General features: G+C 30.7%; 1 protein-coding gene across 2 annotated transcripts in view; it reads left to right on the forward strand.

Annotated features, from left to right (window-relative positions):
• The window catches only part of LOC118191210 (WD repeat-containing protein 46), a 41,934-nt gene that overhangs the window by 13,497 nt on the left and 5,781 nt on the right, over positions 1 to 22,656 (forward strand). For both annotated transcript variants that reach the window (XM_035362010.2, XM_035362011.2), the window contains exons 6-10: positions 4,205 to 4,292; positions 5,786 to 5,847; positions 5,992 to 6,247; positions 10,971 to 11,106; positions 21,454 to 21,553. In XM_035362010.2, coding sequence (XP_035217901.1) covers positions 4,205 to 4,292; positions 5,786 to 5,847; positions 5,992 to 6,247; positions 10,971 to 11,106; positions 21,454 to 21,553 — 642 coding nt within the window. The remainder of the gene's footprint in view (positions 1 to 4,204; positions 4,293 to 5,785; positions 5,848 to 5,991; positions 6,248 to 10,970; positions 11,107 to 21,453; positions 21,554 to 22,656) is intronic.

Raw genomic sequence — 22,656 nt, forward strand, 5'->3', positions numbered from 1 at the left:
TTGGTATTTCCAAACTAGAAATATGAGCTAATTCATCACACCAGCTTTGCCAATTCTTTCTGAGATATTCTGGTATTTCAGTGTCCCATGCAATCTTTTGTTCCCATAAATCTTGCAATAAAATCCTAGCTCGAATGGTGTATGGATTTAAAAACCCCAGTGGATGAAAGAAACGTCCTACAAATCTCAAGATTTCCCTTTTAGTGGGTATGTTATCGATCCTTTTGGCATCTTTTACCAAATCTTCAATTTCTATCAAAAATGTATCATGTGACCTATTCCATATGTATCCCACTTTAGAACAAGTCAAATCGTGTGAAGAATCTTCTTCATTCCATACTCTTTGTAAATTCGTTTCATTCGTTGTCCACTTCCGCATGTTAAATCCACATTCTTTCAGTATACGTTTAATATGTTCCGATTCCTCGAATGCTTTTGATTCTTCATCTGCTCCAGCGATTAAGTTGTCAACATACATATTTTCAGTTAGCATGGAAAATACGTTCGGATACTGTAACTTGTATTTGTCAGCGTGTAAATTAAGAGTTGCTCTGAGAAGAAACAGACTAGATGTTGCTCCAAAAATTACCCTCACCATACGAAGAGCCTTTATTTTGGTTCCATTTAATTCACCATCGTTCCATAGAAACTTGACTGCGTTTCTGTCTTCCTCAGCAAGAGAAATGTGCAAAAATGCTTGTTCGATGTCGGCTGTAAACGCAATTCGATTTTGACGGAACTTAAGGAGCAATTCCAGTATGTCTGGATACATCTTGGGACCTGAATGTAAACAGTCATTTAATGACAAACAATTCTCCACATGTGACGAAGCGTCAAAAACCACACGGAGTTTTGTAGTTTCCTTGTTTTCTCTTATAACGGCTTGATGTGCCATAAAATACGTTTTTGGTCCAATTTCAATGTTAGTCTCTTCGGCGATTCCTTCTTTTAAGTACTTATCAATTACTTCACGATATCTGTCATAGAACTGTTGATTATTCTGAAATCTACAGTTTAAACTCTTAAATCTAATTTTAGCAATCTCCAGATTATCTCCAAGCTCATTTGAATTATGATTCCAGGGAAGGCAAACAATATAATGATTGTTTTCAAATTTCACAGATCTTTTGAAATTATCGAAAAGTAAATTATCTTCTAATTCGAATTCCTTATCCGAATCATAATTTATCCACATAGAATCGAGCTCTCAGAGATTCTTCAGCAAACTAGACAGTGATTCGTTCTGTTTATCTTTATTATTATGAACCACAACCTTCATCGCATTCACATTAGTTGGTGAAATTCCGTAAGCCTTCCACTAATGGTCGAACTCAATTCTGTTTCAACCGCTACTAAGGAATTAGACAGTCTGTAAACCTTACCCGTAACTATTTTCCAATAAAAATCCGCTCCTATCAGCAAAGAAATTTTCGGATTCCCTTGTCCCCATTCATCAGAAAGTTGTATGCCCAGTTTTTTAAAAAGATTAACTATTTCATTTCTAGGGGAATGAATATGTGATCCATTAATGACAGGAATAATTAAAGCTTCTATTTTGATTTTATATCGATTCTTCGAATTACGCAAAATGAGCCTGGTTTTTTTTTTAACATTTTGCACTTCAGACGTCGTGCAACCGAAAGAGAATATTTTTATTTTTTCTTCTCCAATAACGGGAAGTTTTAATTTCTTACAGATGTCCTCTCTAATAAATGTTTGCTGCGATCCTAAATCAAACAACAAGCGAACGCTTTGCTGGCGCCAATTGCCTGTGTTTATAATTTCAGCTCGTGCTGTCAGAAGAAATGAGTTATTTACTGTTGCACAATCAGAAACAGAAGAGACTACTGGCCCTTGGACGGGACTCTTGTCTGACGCGTTCATTTCGTCAGGATGTCTCAATGTATGATGTCGCCAATCGCAAATACCACAAGTTAGTTTCGATTTGCACATCCTCGCTAAATGGTATCTTTTGAGACACACAAAACAAATTCCACTTCGCTTTAACGCTTCCTTTTTTTCTGACACAGTTTTTTGGCATGATTCTGATGTATGATTTTCAGAACAGAATAAAAAGCTATTAGATAGTGATGTGTTTAACGCTGCCGCTGAAGGAATTCTACTCTTATTATAATCCTGATTTCTTTCGCTGTCTCGAAAACGTTCTTGAAACTCTTATTTTCAAAATGGGTTTCTTTTCAGTGACTTCAGAATCTGTTGGCTTAACTAAAAATGCTGTACGTTCTCGACTTTCTATTTCTTTTCTTAGAAAATTTAGCAAATTTGTAATTTTTGTCTGGTTATCATCTTCATATTTCCTATTAAATTCTAGTGCTAAATCATTCGGAATCACCTTTATTAATATCAGATACAATAAGGTACTATACGAATCCGGTAAAATAAAACACGATTCTAATCCTCTAATTTGTACTTCACAACGATCATATAATTTTCTAAGTGCTGTCACATCACAAGGTCTTTTAACCGGAGTCAGAGTTAATAAATTGTTCATATGGGTATCTATTATTAGTTCTTTGTGTCCAAAGTGATCTTTTAATATTTTCACAGCCTTTTCGTAATTCTCTGCTGTTAACGTCAACCCTTGTATTGCAGTTTCTGCATCGGAAGTAAGAATTGACTTTAAATAGTTCAATTTATCTACCGCATGTAGACTTTCGGTTTTGTGTACAACTGTCTCAAATCGTGCCCAAAACCCAGGCCAACTGCACACATCCTTTCCCGAAAATGTTTCCAGGGCCAGTTTGGGGAGTTTAATTTTGTTTTGCCATTCAGTGACAGTTCCATATGAAGTAGAATTAGCGCTATGTGGATTAGTATCTATATATCTTTTCGCACGTAATTTCCAAATAATAATTTTACTTTTATAATCTTCTCTAGACATTATTTCATCTTCTAAATTTGTTACATCAATTAAAGCTTCAATACCATTATCCACTAAGATTAGTTCTTCTTCTTTATTAATTAACTGAGCAACCGTTTCTTCAATTACATTTTTATCCCGCTCATTAGCAATTTCTGTTTCTATCTTATTTATCAGCCTCGTAACTACTGCTCTTATGGCGGATCATTTCTTTTTTAATTTTTCTAAGTTCATGTTTTTGCTTTAAGCTAAATCTATTAAATTTCAGTTCAAATTCAACCCAATGGCCCCACATTGGGCACCACAATATTATTATTTATATCCTCATCGTTATCGTTACTTCGAACTAGTTAATCAAGGTAAAATAAAACTGCTTACCTTGTTCCAATGGGTTCTGCCAGGGCCACAGGGCTGAAGCTCCCCTGTGCATCTCTATCTGCAAAATCTTGAAAGGAATAATCCATAAATGATAAATACTTTCTTTACACAAACATATTTAATGAAGATGCAAACGGTTACAGAATATTTACATAATGAAAAAGGTTTTAATTTTCGCACGACGCAGCGTGTGACTTCTCAGTTCCGAGTTCTCGTGATCTCTAAATAAGAGTTCATAGTTCGAGATGACGTCACTCAGCCATCGGATCTCAGCAAGAGTTGAGTTGCAACAGTATTATCCTTTGGATTTAGTGCATTTAATTTCAGGTAATAGTGTGTTTAACCCTATATGTTTTACATAATGTTAATGTATAATAGTTTACTTCACTGCTATAATTTTGTAATATAATTAGCATAATTATAACCACTAGTATTTCTTTTATTTACTCAGAAATTATTTTATATGATATGTTGTATATTTTTCAGTAAGGTTCGACTGGCAATTATCATTGTGGTAGATAAATTGATTAGTTGAGAAGAGGAATAATCATCACTAATCAAAATTAATAGTTACGCTCACTAGCATATTCTTCTGAAAAAGAACACTGCAGTGCTTTCCATTGAAACTGGCAAAAAATCATTCAGATTTCAGATCTTAAATATCAACTTTAGCATACATTGCTTTAAAAAAGGATATTTTTTAAAGTTATGTATTACTTTGCTATTAAGCTGTAACTCATTTTTTTGAAATGTAACCAGTTTGCAATATGTTATAAAATAATTGTGAACTAAGTATTCCTGTAGTGATTTAAAATAGTTATATAAAGAAATTGAAATTAATATACCATATATTGTATTAAAATATGAATGTGCAGAAGTGTTGTTGGTTAAAACAATTATTTCATATTTTATAATTGTTAAAACACTTTCTTTTCATTCTTACAGATATATTGAACCAGATGAAAATGAAGATACATATCGTATACAACAGCTTGATATTGTATCTGCTGCAGATATTACTAGTGCTGCTAAAGTAATTATATTTCTTGCATATTATTATCAGAAGCTTTAGATAGGCTTTTAAACATTAAAATAACTTTAAATACTGATTAATATCTTGAAAAATTCTTTCTTTTTCTTTTCTTTGGAATGTAATTTTTTTTAACATCTTATATTTGATGAACATTTATACTGAATATATGTGAATTTATAGGATGGTGATTGAAAATTTTAATAATACAAATTTGCCTTTCTTATATTTGAACTGTAAACTACAATTCCTTATAATTTTCCTAGGGTTTTGGGTGTAGCATATTTTCATCTCAAGTTTGGTCATGATTATTTGCAGAAGCATCTTTATTATATAGGCGTGATGTGTCCAGTATGTAGCACTGCTGACAAGATTAGCAATCATGTCTGCTATTTCCCTGATCTTAATGATGTTGCAGATAATAATTCAGCAATAAATGCTGACATTTTGCCTTTTCAGGACTTTATTTATTGGGTTGCTGAACAGAAACAAATGGCTGAAAAGTTGAGATCAGGTGTAGGATTTAAAAAAGAAAAGGAAAAAAGAAAAAAAAAGAATCATTTTATGAGAGAGAAGAAAAAATGCACCAAAGCAAAATTTTAAATTAGGCAAAACAACAACCTTGTCATTGCCTAGATTTTAATTAAAACTTTGAGTTTCAATTAAATACCAAATACCGAGTTGTTTTACCTAATTTTAATATTTCAAAATTAAAAAAAAAAAAGAAAAGAAAAGAAAGTACTAAACAGTTCAGGTATTTTATTTTTATGTATTTTGCATACCTTCAACTGTTTTTTTTCACATAGCTTCCACTGCTGTTGAAGCATTTGTCATAGCTTGAGATCAATTTTGTAAACCATTGTCATAAAAACCTACCACTGAGTAGAAGCCATTTTTCCAACACAATTTTATAAAGAACTGGCTGTGAAGGCTATTGGAAATTTACTGATTGAAATAGTAAAATGTCTGTTTTCATGAATTGTGGTGTCTACAGACATTTGGCTTGATATGGTTCATTCGCATTCCATAGGCCTTTCTTAAACTGTCTCGATCATTTATAAACTGTGCCATTACTTATGATATTTGGACCACACGTTTATGAATCTGATGTTACATTTCTTGTAAACAAGAAGTAAATTATGGATCTTATTTCACAGGCAGTGAGCCATTTGTTTTATTATAAACATTTCCGTGATATAACATAAAGTGCTTTATAACTGCTTACAGGATTTAAAAAGACATTTTTATGTGCAAGGAATGATTAGAAATATTGTGTATGTGGAAATTACTAATGTTGTTGTTGTTGTACATATATATTTTAACTAATATAGAATGATAATAAAAGAAAAGGGGGGCAGAACTAGGGACCAACTAGGTCTCAAGAAATCTTTTCTGCTTTACTACTTACTATTTTTAAATAATATAGATATAAAGTATGTGCTCAGTGTGACTTAATAATTACTGTTATAATGTTTATTTCTGTTGTCTTCTTTCAGTCCTTCTCATTGTCTTTAACTGAATTTGGGCCTTACAAAATAAATTATTCACGAGATGGCAGGCAAGTATAGTTTTGTTCAATATATATAATTTTGTTAATATTCCTTTTTTCTTTCTTTGTCATAAATTAGAAGTTTTATAAAAAGAATACGTATTCTTAAGTTTAATTTTTCTCTTAATTGTTATATATATATATATTTTTTAGGCATCTCTTACTTGGGGGGTATCGTGGTCATGTTGCTGCTATGGATTGGGTGACGAAAAGATTATTGTGTGAAATAAATGTCATGGAATCTGTGCATGACATATGCTGGTTACATCTGCCCACAATGTTTGCAACAGCACAGAAAGAGTGGGTGTATATTTATGATAACAAGGGAGTGGAGCTACATTGCTTAAAAAAGTTGAGCCGTGTGTTGCAGATGGAATTTTTGCCATATCATTTTTTACTTGTGACAGCCGTAAGTGATCCAAATAACTGCTTATTTCAAAAAAAATTTAATGATCCAGTATATATTGTCACTTGTATTTTGTGAAAATCATGTATACACTGTTGCTGTCTAATTCAAAATACAGTGCATATGTTTTCATTTAATGTATGTACTGTTTCAATTTTCTAATTCTCTCCACTCTACTAAGATAGTTATTTGAAGAATTAGCAGTTATTTGAAGAATTAGCTACTATTTCTGCATAAAAGAATTTAATTATTTTTGGTCACATTCCAAAAACATTTGCACATGTTTATTTAATTTTATGTTATATTTCCTTATGCAGATTCAGGTTATTAATAATTACTAATTAAATACTTATGGTTTAATAAGTAATTGTTAACGATAAATTATAGTCAAAAACAAAACATACAAAAGTGTGTATCAGTTAAGATACACTTTTGTGGGCAGTACATATAAGAGAAATATATAATGAAAGATAGTAATTTATTTATTCATTTATTAAAATAAAAATGCCATACTTTCATCTTTTCTGCTGTGAGATATCAGTAAAAAGCATAATTAATTATAAGCATACCAAAATTTAGTTAAGCCCAAAAATAATTATACATGCTTCATTTCCGTTTGGAGAGTTATCTTGTTAATATATTTACTGTTTAATTATTAATCGTTAATAATAAATTATAATTTGAAACAAACAAAATGAAAAAAGTATATATTAGTTAAATATGTAATGGAAAAATAATTTATTTATTTATATATCATTATAATAAAAGGGTGTTATGTTTGCCTTTTTTACTTCCTTGTATGAAGTAAAGGATGTATTACAATTGCAAAAAAAATCTCGTATCATATTTCAACAAAAATATCCATTTGACCTTTTTTGAATCCATTTGAACAATGTGTTTGAGTGACATCTGTAAGTACAGACAGAATAAAGGACTCTTTTCCCCCAAATGGATGGTAAAATGGATTCAGAAGAGTTTTTTTGTGACGTGTGTATGTACATATATACGTATCTCACATACCCCAAAAACGAGTATACTCAGAACATTGAAATTTTGTACATAGGACTGCTAAAACATGTATTTGTGCGCCTCCCTTTTCAGTTACAATCGGCTGAACCAAAAGTATATAAATACATATATAGTATTATATACTAACTCTGCTACCTGGCTCGGTGAGCTCAGTTTTTATTCTTATGTGTTGGTAAATTGTGCATGTTTTGCTTTAAAAGTGATTGAATTATGTTGTTCTTATGTTCTGGTTAAAGTTTTTATGCCTTTAGTTAATCTGCATGCAATAATTGTAAAATTATCAACAATTTAAAAATTGTTTAAGCGCTACTAAGCCTAATGAAACCGCCATTTACTTAACATTTGAAACTCTTTAGAAGTATAGTGAATTAAGAAACTTCACCAACCATTTTTGCACCAACTTCAATGTCTTTTTGCCAAATGGGACCAAAAGTAAATTTTAATTGTATAATTTTTTTAACTGTAATTGGTGTTTTGTGCTCTCCTGTATTTTACAATTTTTAGTGAAGATGTTTTGAGTTTTTATGTATTTTTACCTTGCCGTGAAGTGAAAACTGAATTAATGAAATGTAACAAAAAAATGTGGATAATTTAATAGGCCATGCAAGGAAGTCATGTGGTGTCCACATCATATTTTTATTTCCTTTTACGAAGTAAAAAGGAAGTATTGTTATCATGAAAAATTCCAGGTTTCATATTTCAATGAAACTATTCATTTTGACCACTATCAAATGCAATTTAATGATGCTTTTGTGTGACATCTGTATGTAAAGACAGAATAAAGGACTCTTTTCCCCAAATGAAATATAAAACTGATTTAAAATGGATTCAGAAGAGATTTTTTTTTTCATGGCATCTGTGCATAAGTAGGTACATATGTATGTATCTCGCGTAACTCAAAAACGAGTAGCCTCAGAATGTTGGAAACTTGTGTATAGGACTGTCATAACATGTAGGTGTGCACCTTTTATTTTGGTTGCCATTGGCTGCACCAAAAGTATATAAATATATATAGATAGTATATATATATATATATATATATATATCCATTCTGGATTACTCAGTTCAGTGATCTCTGTTTCTTTATTCTTATATGTTTGTAAATTGTGCTTTTTTTGCTTTAAAAATTATTGAATTATGTTGTTCTTATCTTCTGGTTAAGGTTTTTATGCCTATAGTTAACCTGCATGTTTTAATTGTAGAATTATCAACAATTTAAAAGTTACGGCCAGTGTAGAGAAATTAAGTTTTACATTAACAAAGTAACATCATCTTTTATTATTGTGAATTAAATTATGCATAATCCATTCTGGAATTATTTAACTTATTACATTATCTTATATATTGACTCAGCATACCGTTCACAACAAATTAAGTCAGTTTCTACGCCTTCAGTGTCTTTTTGCCGAGTGAAACCATAAGTAAACTTTCAGTTTGTGAACAGAAAAATCCACCTTCTTGCCTGCTGGCCAAATTGTTTGTTTTTGTGTAGAAACTAATTTTAATTGTAAAAATTGTTTTAACTGCATTTGGTGTTTCATGTTTTTCTGTATCGTTCAATTTTTAATATAGATATTTTGAGTTGTTATGTATTTTTGCCTTGTTGCGAAGTGAGAACTGAATTACCCATTAACCACCAAAACTACAAGGAATGATTTTTTTCTCGTGAAAATAATAACAAATATTAAATTAAACATTTATAACATAAATTTACATTGAAAATAAAAAATAAAAAAATGCTCTTACCTGTGGAAAAAGCGAGTGTTGCGTTCGTACAATGTCAGCGTTGTTTAGGGAGTAGGATTGTACTCGTGCTATGTTTCCTCTGAGTGGAGCACTGGATTCCTTTTTAGCTGTATAACGTTTTATAAATCTACAAATCACTTTACTTGTAATTAATTTAATATTAAAATATACACTTAATTTCTTTTACAAATACAGATTATTTCAATTGAATGTTTTAAGCATAAAAGCTTCACTACAATCACGATGTAAAGCTACATTACATACTTTGCAGCTATAAACAGTCTGGCTATAGCACTCTTTACAATGAAGTCTTTTGTTATCATCAGACTTTACAATAAAATGTCTACTATCTCCATTCAGTGGTTTTTTAATGCTGAATTTACTAGGTCTTCCTGTTGTTGATCTATTTTTGGCTAATTCTACACTCTGAATAGGAGTTTGCAAAAGGAATAATGCAATCTCACGTCTGAAATCTAAAAGAGACTTTCTATTTCCAGTAGTAGAAAGTCATGATACTGGAAATACTACGACTGGAAATAGAAAGTCATGATATTTTCCATGCATTTATCAAGGCTGCATTAATGTAATTAGTAAATATTGGCCACCACCATTTTTTGCCACGAACTCGTATTCTGTAATTGGCTACTAAATTGTCACATAAATTGACTCCACCCATTTTGGCATTGTATTGTTCAATATGATGAGGCTGAGATATAAAAACCTTTTTTCTGTGCGTTTTTACTCCTCTTCACTTTACCTTGTATTTTGTCTTTTATTAGTTTCTCTTCTGTCTCTTTCTTCATTTTCTTCCTGAGACATAACTGACTGTTCCTTTTTCATCCATTTCAAGTTTTCTGCTTTTTAAACTTTTTCGTATGACTACCACTGCTTTTAGAAGGCTGAAACTTACTTCTTACATGAATTTGAACTTCCCCAGCAGTATCATTTGGTAAAATATTACTATCATTTATTTAAAACATTGTCATTCCCTTCTTCATCACTAGCTTCTGCAATTTCTGGGAAACCAACAACAATATCAGTTTCATTCCAGTCATTATTAAAATTATTATCATATGTTTCTTCATCAAAAAATCTTTGAAGGGCTTCTTCTAATGTAAGATACCTCCTTCTAGGCATTTTTGAAGCAGCCAGAACATGAACCAGAACATTGAAATTAAAGAGTAAAAAAAGAGATTACCCGTTTCCTGCTGACGTAGTGTCAGCGCAACACCTGTTTTCCCTCCCTTCCCAACACAAATATAAACATCTGATTGATGTAATGTTCTGATAAATGGTGACCTTGACTAAAAATAGATCACTCATAAAGACAGTGATTCTTTCGTTAAATATTTTCGGCAAAAATACCTGGTCGAAAATTTTGCTTAAAGTATGAGAAAGTATGAGATTTTTGAAGGCAACATTTATTTACAGAAATAATTTTCATAATATTCCCTACACAAAATCATCTGCTGATATAAAATATATTAGGTAGTTATATAATTTATTTTGTCCGTTGCATTAATGCAACACCAGCGGCTAATGGGTTAATTGATTGAAAAATATATCTCTAATGAAATTCGAGGAAACAAGTTTAAATGAAAGGCTTGGAAAAATGCATAGCATTTGATATTCCGTACAAGGAAGTCATGGTGTACACGTCAGATTTTTCTTGTCAAATATTAATAAAAAATATAATGAATTATTAGCATACAAAGATTAGTCATTCCATTAAATGTTTCTTTAAATTTGTTAGAAAATGAATATTTGTTCAAAAATATGCATTTTATTTTTAGATTCTGAGCAATTAAATGCATTTTAAATGTCAAAAATTTATCTAAGAGTGTATATTTATATGAACATACCTGTAATATATGTTTCGATTTATTATCAAGTCTTAACTAGCATATATAATACGAAAAATCATACTCATGTTTGCAAAATTTTATTGCAGAGTGAAAAAGGTTTTCTGTCATGGTTAGATGTTTCTATTGGTAAAATGGTGAAAGAAACCTACACAAATGCAGGTCGTTTAAATGTGTTATGCCAAAATCCATACAATGCAGTTGTAGCAACAGGCCATCCAAATGGTAAGTTTTTAAAATAATATTTCATAATTTTTCAAAGTGTAGTATGGTTTTAAAGTAGTGTAAAACTTCTTTGCTCATTTTATTTATTGAATATAAAAAGTAAAATATATTGACAAAGAAACTACAGCTCTCTTTTTTTAGTTGATAAGGAAAAAATTTGAAGTGGCATTAAATTTAAATTTAAAGAAACCATAGGAAAAATATTGTTAAAATTCCTTAGGTTAATGTAAAAAAAAACAATAATATTAACAGCTTTAATATCTATTATCAGTTCATTTTTTAGGATAAACTAGAAAAACGTTTTTAACACAAAGAATAGATGTATATCACTTGTTTCATCCCATTCATAGTGTTCTGGATGTAATAATTGTAATCGATGACATACTTCTGAAGTTTCGAAAATGTCAACTCCATGAGTTTTTCCAGTTAGTGTGCAAGTTCTTCGTAACACTGAAAATCTTTAGTTACAACATGACTAAAATATAAAACTTGCACTAAGTCACTTTATTTAGAGCTTTCGGTTGATCTTTACATTATGGTAACTTGGCGTTTTTTTGGCGAAAATTTGGCGACCAACTCTCCTACAGCAACCCTCTATTTTTTTTTTTCCCGCCGCCATTTTGTCTTCACGAAGTAAAGACATGTTTCTTTTCTTTTTATCTACTGAACACTTCTTCCAACAATCTACTAGCCGAATTACACTTATGCTAGAAATTTTATCTAACAAAACTGCTTAATCATGACAAATATTCACTGCAAAATTGGGAAAAAGTGCACAATACCATACTCCTTACGCGTTTTTCAAAATAACACATACACATAAACCATGTACACGCCGACTTATTTTTACTTAAGAAAACATCCCAGAATTACACAAAAATAGCATTGCGCACACTCTTCACTATATCCATGTACACTGCTTTTTTCTCATAAATTAGAAAAATTTCACGAAAATACATGACAATTTTCTAAATTTTTAAACCCGGTAAAAAGAATGTATATGAAATTACCTGATCGCAAAAAAGTTTATACCCTTTCCAAATATGAACATTTCCACATATAAAATAAATAAAATATCCAAAATCTTTTACCTCTAAATCATCTATTATATTATACACGTCACCAACGAATTCATACCACAAGCATTACAAATATTTAGTGTCAAATATTTAAATTATTTCCATGCACGTTTACTTCAACTTAAACGTATACCAAATTCCTACAAACATAAAATTCACAAAATAACTATCATTTAATTAAAATATCACTAAACCATGTACACGTCGACTTACTTTTAATTAAAAAAACATCCCTGAATTGCACAAAAATGGCATTGCGCACACTCTTCATTATATCCATGTACACTGCTTTTTTCTCATAAATTAGAAAAATTTCATGAAAATGCATAACAATTTTCTGAATTTTTAAACCCGGTAAAAAGAACATATATGAAATTACCTGATCGCGAAAAAGTATATACCCTTTCCAAATATGAACATTTCCCCGTATAAAATAAATAAAATATCCAAAAACATTTACCTCTACATTATCTATTATATTACCAACGTCACTAACTAATTCATACCGCAAACATTACAAATGGTTACAAATACTTAGTGTCAAATATTTAAATTATTTCCATGCACGTTTACGCAAATTACTTTATTTTCACCTTACATTTAGAACAATGCATAAAAATAATATCCTCAAATAATTAAAAATACTAACTTACCTATTCTTCTTCAGAATCTTGATTACGTGTCCGATAAACTTTTCTTATTTCTGTTTCAGGATCTTTAAAATCATACTTATAGGTCACACCAAGATACCAGGTAAAATAAATAACTTAATAAAACATCTTTACTTCTATCTCGCACAACCTTAAAGAAACACTTATTACTACCCCTTTCAATCCCACTAAATACCCATTTCGAATTCACTTTAGTTAGGGCCATGGGATCCAAAAATTAACGAACACTGTTTCACACAACACAGAATAAAGCCAAATACAAAATTTCCTGATTTCCCCCCTTTTCCGATTAAAGAACCGTAATTCGTCCATTAATATCACGACATATCCCATGATCTCTCATTTCCCTCACATAAAATAATGCGTAATCGGAACTGAGTACTGCTCACATTACTACCAAAGTCCCAGGTAGTAACCTTTATTGCCTCCAAAATCTCGCCAAACTACCAGTTACCATATTCTAAAGATCAGCCGAGCTTTCATCTAAAGTAATCGAAAAATAAACATCTTCATTTTGCATAATTGCGGGAAGTTGCTCTGTTGCATTTTGAGCTAATTCTTGTTGTTGATCTGTTGCAGTTCGTCTCAAAAGAGGCAGTTGTTTGTATTTATCAACTTTTTCTGGATCTAACATATCCATTGCTTCAACAATACATTCTTTAATTATTTCTGTGTTCCTAAGTTGTTTTATCTTTTGCTAAGTATATTTGCTATTTTGTAAGTAGCATCAACTGCAGTGGTTTTTTTTTTTTTTTTTTTTTTTTCCTTTATACAAGTACTAAAAGATGCCTTTTTCCTTTTCAATTTTTGAACTGCAGCTTGTCAAGATTCACCTTCTAAATTCAAATAATAACATTATTTTCAAATTGTCATAATCTATATAATTAAATATTAATCAATACAAGACCTAGAGGCCGCACATTCCCTACTTGTGGTATATGCTATATGATAGTCCTAGGGATAGCCAGAGTATTGCCAGTTTTATATCAGATATGCAAGGTATGCAGGGTTCATACGGTCCTTAAGAGTCCTTCAAAGTCCCTAAGTTTTTTGGAATCGATTTTTGGTCCTTAAAAGTCCTTAATTTCGGCCAAAATCGGCAGAAGGTCCTTAATTTTAATCATCGGAAATAGCTGTCTGTTTTTTACGTCTGCCATTTTGAGTGTGAATTAACATTTTGGAGGAATATTTTTGGTGATTCAACGGACAGGTATGGTTATCTTTTGAATGGGTGAATGGGTTATAATTCGTTCCTATTTCTAATATAAATCGTGGGATTTTCGAGTTTTATAGTAAAAGAAGTGCAGCATAAGTATTTTAAAATGATTTCATTTTTTCTAATGAAAAGCTCTTAAACAACTTTTGGCTTTTCGAGATGTAAATTCTTTTATTAAACGGCTCTGAATTCGGCGACTTATCAGCATTTTGGCGATTTTAAGATCAGTTTCTGTAGAAAATTGTTTAATTTCGAGATCTGGGAATTTTTCGACATTTTTTAAAACATTGTAACATGGATAATTTTCATTAAAATAGTGGTAAAATATTGAAATTATGTTTAAAAAATAACATTAAAATAAAATGTTTTTAATTTTTGCTGTCATATTATAAAGTTTCATTTTGGCCACTTATTGTACAATATTTTGAATCTGCAAAATAAGCAAGGTATACGAAACAGTTTTAGCAAAAGCAAAATAGCTATGTAAATAATTTAAAATGTCTTTTTAAATTTTTTCATGGTAAGAGTTTTTCCAATGTAATTGTCTCAGAGTATTCAGAATTATCAGAATATTCAGTTTTTTCTATAAAATTAATTTTACACCTTTTCCCTCTGATATTTTTTCTCAAAATATTTCTGGCTTTTTACTGTTACAGAATTTTTTTTAGGATTTTAGATATTGCAGCTTAGAAAATTTAGAAGGATTTGAAGGCAAAATTTATAGACTCAAGATTCTAGAAAATTACAGAAAAATGTCTCCATGCTATTAACACATAACGAAAGTATTTTGCAGAAAGTTTACGATGTATTTCTTACTTTTTGGAGACTGGAAGAACAAAGAAAACACAATATTTGAATGTTTTACTTCTGATACTAGAATCTTTTTTCTTAACACGTTTATCTTCCCTTTATTTTCTCTAATTTTCACTAGACACAGACATGGAAAATATCAAAACTGTTTTTATTCTTATCAGGACAGGCATTATAGAAAGAAATTTTTTTCTTAGTAAAGAAATTTGAAAACTGACAATTTAAATGATTCATATTATATGTCTAAATGCATCATACACAGGGCTGGCGCTAGGCATTTTCCTACCTGATGCAATCTCTGCGGATCCTAAATTCTGCTTCCAATGCCTAAATTCTAAAAGTTTTGCCATTTCTAGATTTTGTTGCTTGGTGTGTCACTAAATTATAAAAATTCTGCCCTACCGTCTCTGTAACCAGCCCTTACCATATATATTTCATATTGCTACTGAATGTTCATATTATTAAAGATATAAAATTAGCAGCTTTTTCTATGCTTTCTAAATTTAGTGTTTTTAGAATAATAGAAATCTTTAATTTAAATTCTAAAATGAAAAGGAAACGTGCTGAAGAAAGATTCTTCAAAGATATGTACTGCTAAGACACAATAACACGCCGAATAAATACTGATTCAGAAGTCAAACAACAAAAATCAGCGTTAATTCACAAAATTTTCACAGGACTAGTTTCGATGGTTTTACCGAACCATCATCTTCAGCTGCAAAACCGCATCTGAAGATGATGGTTCGGTAAAACCATCAAAACTAGTCCTGTGAAAATTTTGTGAATTAACGCTGATTTTTGTTGTTTGACTTCTGAATCAATATGTACTGCTATTGGTATGTACAGTTATTATTATGTAAATTACGCGGTTGTTTAGAATTTCGGCCTTTACTATAATTTCCCATTTCTGTTTTCTCACCAGAATGCAATTCGCTTAGATAGTTTTTAAACTGAGGTGTATGGAATGTAAGACAGAGTGTGTTTCTGTTCTCCACATACTTGCTGCATTAGCTCCTGTCCAAAATGAGACATAAAAAAATCAACATAAAGCTAACTGTTACTTTAGAAGTAAAACAACAATCTTAATAAATCTAACTGTTAGTAAAACGTAAATAAAATGTCACTTATCTTGTTTCTAATATGTCCAACTATTATAAATGTAAAATATTTAATGCTACTAAATAAATTTCATAAAGTTTTATTCTATAACTTATTAATAATTATGTTAATTACAGGGTTCGTACAGTCCTTAAAAGTCCTTAATTTTGGCCAAAATGAATAAACGGTCCTTAATTTTGCTCATTTGACATTTCTTATAATTTCTAATGATTGCCATTCTAAGTGTGAATTACGATTTCTCATGAATATGGAATTAAAATTACACAGCTCTTAACCAATCTGTTGGCGGATTTGCGTTGCAAACGATTAAAAAAAAAAAAAAAAAAAAAAAAACAATTAGCTACCTGAACGAAAGTATCGGGGTGTGATTGGCTATTCACCCAATCTTTCGAAACAGGTGTTATCTATAAATTTAGGCAGATTGTGACGAAAGCGTGAAGCCGGAAGTTCTTTAAGAGGCGAAAGTGGTGATGAAGGTGCTCGAGAAAAAAAAAGGGGGGATTCTGAAAATATTTGCCAAAATTAGAGCAATCCCAACTTGGAAGCCCACAACCCTTCCGACGCCAATAGGAACGAAATGCCTGGAAAGTGCATTTTCAATAAACTGTGGCTTCATCAAGCTGACTACAAAGACTGGATATTGATGTATGGCAATCCTTAAATGTGGTCTTTGTCTGAAACAAATTGAAATTTCTAGAATGGTAGAGTCAGCGCTGAAAATTCACATGAAAATTAAGTTTCGTTTTATCATTTCAATTTGTTTTTACACGGTTTTGGTTAGCTCAATTTCTGTGTTTGTTTCAATTAAGCCATAAATTAATTTTTTATCACCTTCTGCGGAGTTTATTCTCTTTTGCACATACTATATGTATGGGATATCGGGATTATGAGTTTATTTCTGCATCTTGTCTGTTATCGATTTCGCGGGAAATCTGCTGGCTCCATTTCGACTTTCGGTCGCCAAGGGCAAATTTGGTAACGCTAGCCGAGAAAAAGTGAAGTTCGGAAATACATTTTGAAGCTTCAATAGACAATTAAGTATTTGGTTTAAACCTATGTTGTTGATAGTAATGCATAATTTTTGCTAATGGCGATGCAATTATTAGTTGAAAATAACTAACTAATTAAAAAATTTTTAATATTTTTAAAGTTGAAAACAACTAATTGAAACTAATTTTCCTGAATTAACTAGACGCAAAATTAACTTTCATGAATTATTAAAGTTATTGGGTAGAAGTTTAACTGAAAATATACTTTCCGTATTATATATATATATATATATTTATACAGTACAAAATCCGAGGTCGGGACTTCGGCGATCCCAGATTTGAGATTTTTTCGGATATTAGATCATTTTAAATCTACTAAGATGGCACGTAGAAATTATAAAATTGAAAATATGAAATCGTGATTTATGAAATAATGAAGTATTTATGATTTAAAGGATATCAAAATTTACAAAAGAAAAGAGCTTAATATTTATATGTTTACTTTATTAAACATTTCTTTCAATGTGAGTTATTTGATTTGTTTTCTCTGCTAATACTTTAGACTAATACTATAGACATATAATTTCTTGTTCAGTTATTAAGTTCCATTGTTCAAGTCCTGTAATTGCTGTGTCGAGAATTCCGAATAACTTGTCAATCAAAATTTTTTCTCGTTCAGTAACCTCTCTGTTACTTTCTTCACTATCGGTAGCTGTATTTTCTGGATTTAGAACCATACTACAGATTTCGCCCTCCGTTAATTGATTGATGATTGGGCATTGTCATCGCAATGAAAAACTTCTGTTTAACTTTGCCGCCTGGTGCGGCCATGCGAGCTCTGGCGCTGGTTCTGGCTTTATGTGAATAACAAATCAGTTATTCTTAAGTCAAATAGCACTAAATATAATCGTTTGTCCTATGAGTATCATTAACAAAATCTATTTTTAGCATAAGAAAAGAAATTTCTGCTAAATCTCCCCTTGTCAGCATTTTAGCGCATTAAACTTAAATCTGTAATCGGATAATACTCTATTATTTGGCATCGCTGTATGATTCATCATTCAAGTTGTCATCCGTTGATAAACATGCGGTGATGAAAGCAAAATACAATAAATAATGATTCGCGATTTTGGCATCAAGGATATAAAATATTAGTTGGTGTAAAATTAACAAATGTTTCGGTTTGAGATTATGCCAAGCAGATACGCAGCTATGGAGTCAAGTTACTAATCACACAAATTTATGCTAAAATAATTATTTCTTCAATAATGAGATATTTTACTTAGCGCCAAACTGAGATTAAGAATCTGGATTTCCGGCATGTTTTTTTATGATGAGGAAAAAATCTAATGCGCGTGCGTAAAGCATACCCCTTCCCTTCAAAAAAGCCCTAAAAAATTGGTTGGTGGTGGCTTTGAGGTCCGGATTTTAGATCATTCCAGATATTGGATGTCCGGATCTCGGACTTTGTACTGTATATATATATATATATATACATCTTTCAAAATATAACTTACCAGTATGGATTCACTCTTTTAAAATAATTCTACTTTAATTAAACTTAGGAGATAATATAATCAATTAATCAATATTGTTTAGGAAATAAATTATATATATATAGTAAAAAATGTATATTTTCACTATTCAAGTATTCACTGTGACAAGTATTCCCATCTTGTCACATGAACAGGCCTCTGTAGAAAGGGGCTTCTCTGTAAATAAAGCAATTGAAATTGAAAATTTAAGTGACTCATTATACATTTTTCAACGCACAGTATTTGATTACATAAAATTTTCTGGAGTTGTTCTTAATATCGAAATTAATAAAGAAATGAAAGCAGCTTCTGCAAGAAGTGGAGTTCGTTATTTAGAAGTTCAGTATTTAGAAGAACAAAAATCTTTAACTAAATCTGAAAATTCAAAGAGGAAAAGAAATATTATTGAGGAAGAAATTGATTATATGAAGCAGAAGAAAAAATTTCTTCAAAGGGACATTAAAGATATTAATGAAGAAGTAGATGCTTTAGCAGATGAAGCTGAGACCAGCAGGAACATTGATTTGTTTATCAAAGCAAATGAACTTAGAAGAATAGTTAAAGAAAAGGAAATAGACATAAATAAATTAGATGTTAAAATAGCTGAAAAGAGTTCAGATTTAAAAAAAGCACAAATGTTTTGTATCTTTTATTGTACAGTTTATTATTTTAGTATCTTTCAAAAAACCAAGGAAATAAATTGTATGTTTACAAATCAGTAATTTTAATCTGCAAAATATTCTTACATTGTGATTATAATAGTAGTTGACTGTGTTTAAATAAATAACAAATAAGTGAAATAATAATCATGTAAATCTCTAAAATAGTGACTGTTATTAGTGTAAAATACACTTATACGTGTTTTTCAAGAAATTATGTTCCTAATTTAATGTTATCTACTTCATAACTTGTAGGGAGTTAGTTTAATTTTCAAAATTGTTTTATGGTAAGTATTAAATTGAATTTAATTAATAGTGCATAATACACACTTCTGTTAGTTTCTTAAAGTGAAATTACAAGCATGAAGTCGGTTTGTATGGATAATTGCTTTATTCTATTCATTTTTTTGTTTGCTGATAGGTTCTTAATTTTTTCTTTGATGGTCCTTAAAAGTCCTTAATTTTCATGTAAGGAAATGTGTACGAACCCTGTAATTAAGTTATGTTTAATACGAGGGCAATCCCAAAAAATAGGTCTCCTATATTTTTAGATATACAAAGAACCGTTTATTTTCTATAATTGCTACATCACTTTAAAGATTGAAGAATGCTTTATTTTTCAACATAATCGCCATTTCGGTCGATGCATTTTTGTAGACGCTGTGGTAGTTTTACAATGCCCATGTCATACCAGCTTGCCGCCATGCCCTTCAGGAAATGTTGAGGAGCTTCAGGAGCATCCAGATGATCCTCCGATCTTTACGCATTTTACGAACTCAACAATCACGAAACTCAACGAATGCAAACTCAACAATCGCAAAAGTTGAGGACTCGTCGGCAATAGACGGCCTCCCGCTCCTTTCTTCGTCATGAATTTCAGTACGACCGGCTGTAAGCTCTCTACACCACTTGCGAACGTTTTTGACATCCATGCACGACTGTCCATACACTTCCGTCAATAGGCGGGGAATTTCAACCGGTTTAACGCCTTTTGCATTCAAAATCGAATAACTGCGCGCACTTTGCACTTAGCAGTAACGTTTATCGGGAGCTCCATTTCGAATGGCTGCCAAGCCAAGACTGAGCATCCGAGCGAAGCGCCTGCGTGCTTGTGTGGTAGCGGAGAAGACACCACTCACAACAGTGTTGCCAACAACCGTATTAAAACTTTCTCTACATCCCCAAAAAATAGGAGACCTTTTTTTTGGGATTGCCCTCATAGTAATGCATCCTACTTTTCTGTTTAGGACGGTATTACAAAAGTGAAGTTCAGGCACAGATAGTATTTTTAGTTGAATTTGTTCAGTTCTCATTTGCTCATAGGTCCTTAATTTTTTCATTAATGGTCCTTAAAAGTACTTAAAAGTACTTAATTTCCATGTGCAGAAAAGCTTACGAACCCTGGATATGACCAAAAAAAAAATAGTTTTACCATATGTATGCTCATGCAAAACTGATTTAAATTTTTGCTTTTGTATAAACATGGAAACATGGCTCAGTTTCATGGGTGGATATCCTGTGGCAAACAAGGAGAAAAAGTAATTTCTGTGTTCAAATATTACACCAGCAGGAGAAATAGTACCTCCGTCCCCTCTCTCCTCTTTAGAAATAGGCAAAGATTATAAAAAAAAAAAAAGAGAGAGAGAGAGAGAGAGATCATCAAATTCAAGCATCTAAAAGCGTATTAAAAAAGGAAATATCTAAATATGTTTTATATTTAGAATAAGATATGAAACTTAATTTCAGACAACAAATATAAACATTTATTTACTTTATTTCTTCATTAAATAAAATAATTTTAAAATTATTTTCATTCATTTCTTTCCCTCTATCTATCATGAAAGACTGTATTATGCATTTCCTAAAAGTTAAGAAATAAGTCTTACAAAGCTTAGTTGATATTTTAGGATTGACATTAAAATTTTTTAATAGTTTCTAAATAACCATCAGTGCTTTTTGAGAATGTAAATTTCCAAAGTCATTGATTATTATTTGAATTTTGAAAGCATTTATCAAATTTGTGTGTTACAGCTATCTGAGATTTCATATATTATGCTATGAGTTAGTCAGTTTTTTAATGTGTTGCTTCATAAATTGAACCAAAGGTGGATTTTATATTCCTAGAGGAATGTCTGTTAATTATTTATGCATGGTGTAAGCCTCATGCTTAAGTAAGATGAATGAATTAGGTTCTAGTATTTTATATCAGTATGGAAGGATTTGTGTCAAGTTTATAAAAATTGAATTATTTTTTAATTTTATTTTATAGGAACAGTTAGTATGTGGTCTCCAAATGTAGATAAACCTCTTATCAGAATGCTTTGCCATGCTCATCCAATAAGGTCAATTGCCATTGATTCTAAAGGCTTGTATGTGAAATTTATAATTTTAATATTCATTTTTCAAAATAGTTTTTATTCTCTCTTGTGTGATCATTAAGATTTGTATATTGTCATCATTATTAGCAATTTCAGTGTTATTATGAAGTTTGAATAAATTTTAACTGCCTGTTGATTAAGATTTACAATTGTGTGTAATTTATGCAGTTATTGAGTAGAAGGAATGTGTAATTTTTTAGAAAATAATTTAAATGTGTTTATAAGTAGTATTTTTAGGTATAATAGATGAATAGTAATAGTTTTGGGGTCACAAGTATATGAAAATTCTAAAAATGTGTATTGATGGAGCATGACTAAGAGTCAGTGTTCTGAGTGGGGTAACAAAATTGTTTTTTTAGTGTCATTTGCATTTTTATAGGGTCACATTGCCATAACGACCAAACTAGTTTAGGTAATATAAAATAATTCTCATATAGTTAAAAAAAACTAGTTTCTTAATTTTTAAATAATGCATATTTAATTGAGAAAAAAACTTTGAGGAACATAATGTTTATGTAACTGACTAATCTTGCAAGGTATGCCGTAAAAGTAGTGGTGAGGTATGAAAATTTTAACAAAGGACTGGCAGTTTATTTTACAAACAAAATATCAAATTATAAAATTATAATTTTTTTTTTTTTTTTTTTTTTTTTTTACCAGCAATAGAAAGTACAAATAACTGTGAACAGAAATGATGATGCATGAAAATTATGGATCGCAGTTTATGCCAGAAACTGCTATGCATTAGTTTCTTCTTCTTTCCCCTCATTTAATCTTTTAGAAGGTTTTAAAACCAATCATTGATTTTTCAAAACTATTTGTCAGTAAAGTTTAGGACTGAGTTCTCTCTTAAAGGTTTTTCATTGAAGAAAATTGGCATTAATTCTTGCAGTCAGTGATCTTCTGGTGGTGATATTGTTCATCAAGTTGCTTCAGAGCTGCTAATAGTGATAGTCTGCATTCTGACTAGCGTTCTTTACGCTATTATTAGTTTTGTAATGCTGTTTTCTTGTTAAAACCATTTCAACAAAAATAAAATATTTTTTCATGCTTTAAAACAGGGTTTCTTAAACTTTTTTCAGTCGCAACCCCTT

This window comes from Stegodyphus dumicola, chromosome 10, assembly GCF_044657685.1.
Source record: "Stegodyphus dumicola isolate Sdum_Otavi_A_Nest chromosome 10, ASM4465768v1".
NCBI lineage: Eukaryota > Metazoa > Arthropoda > Arachnida > Araneae > Eresidae > Stegodyphus > Stegodyphus dumicola.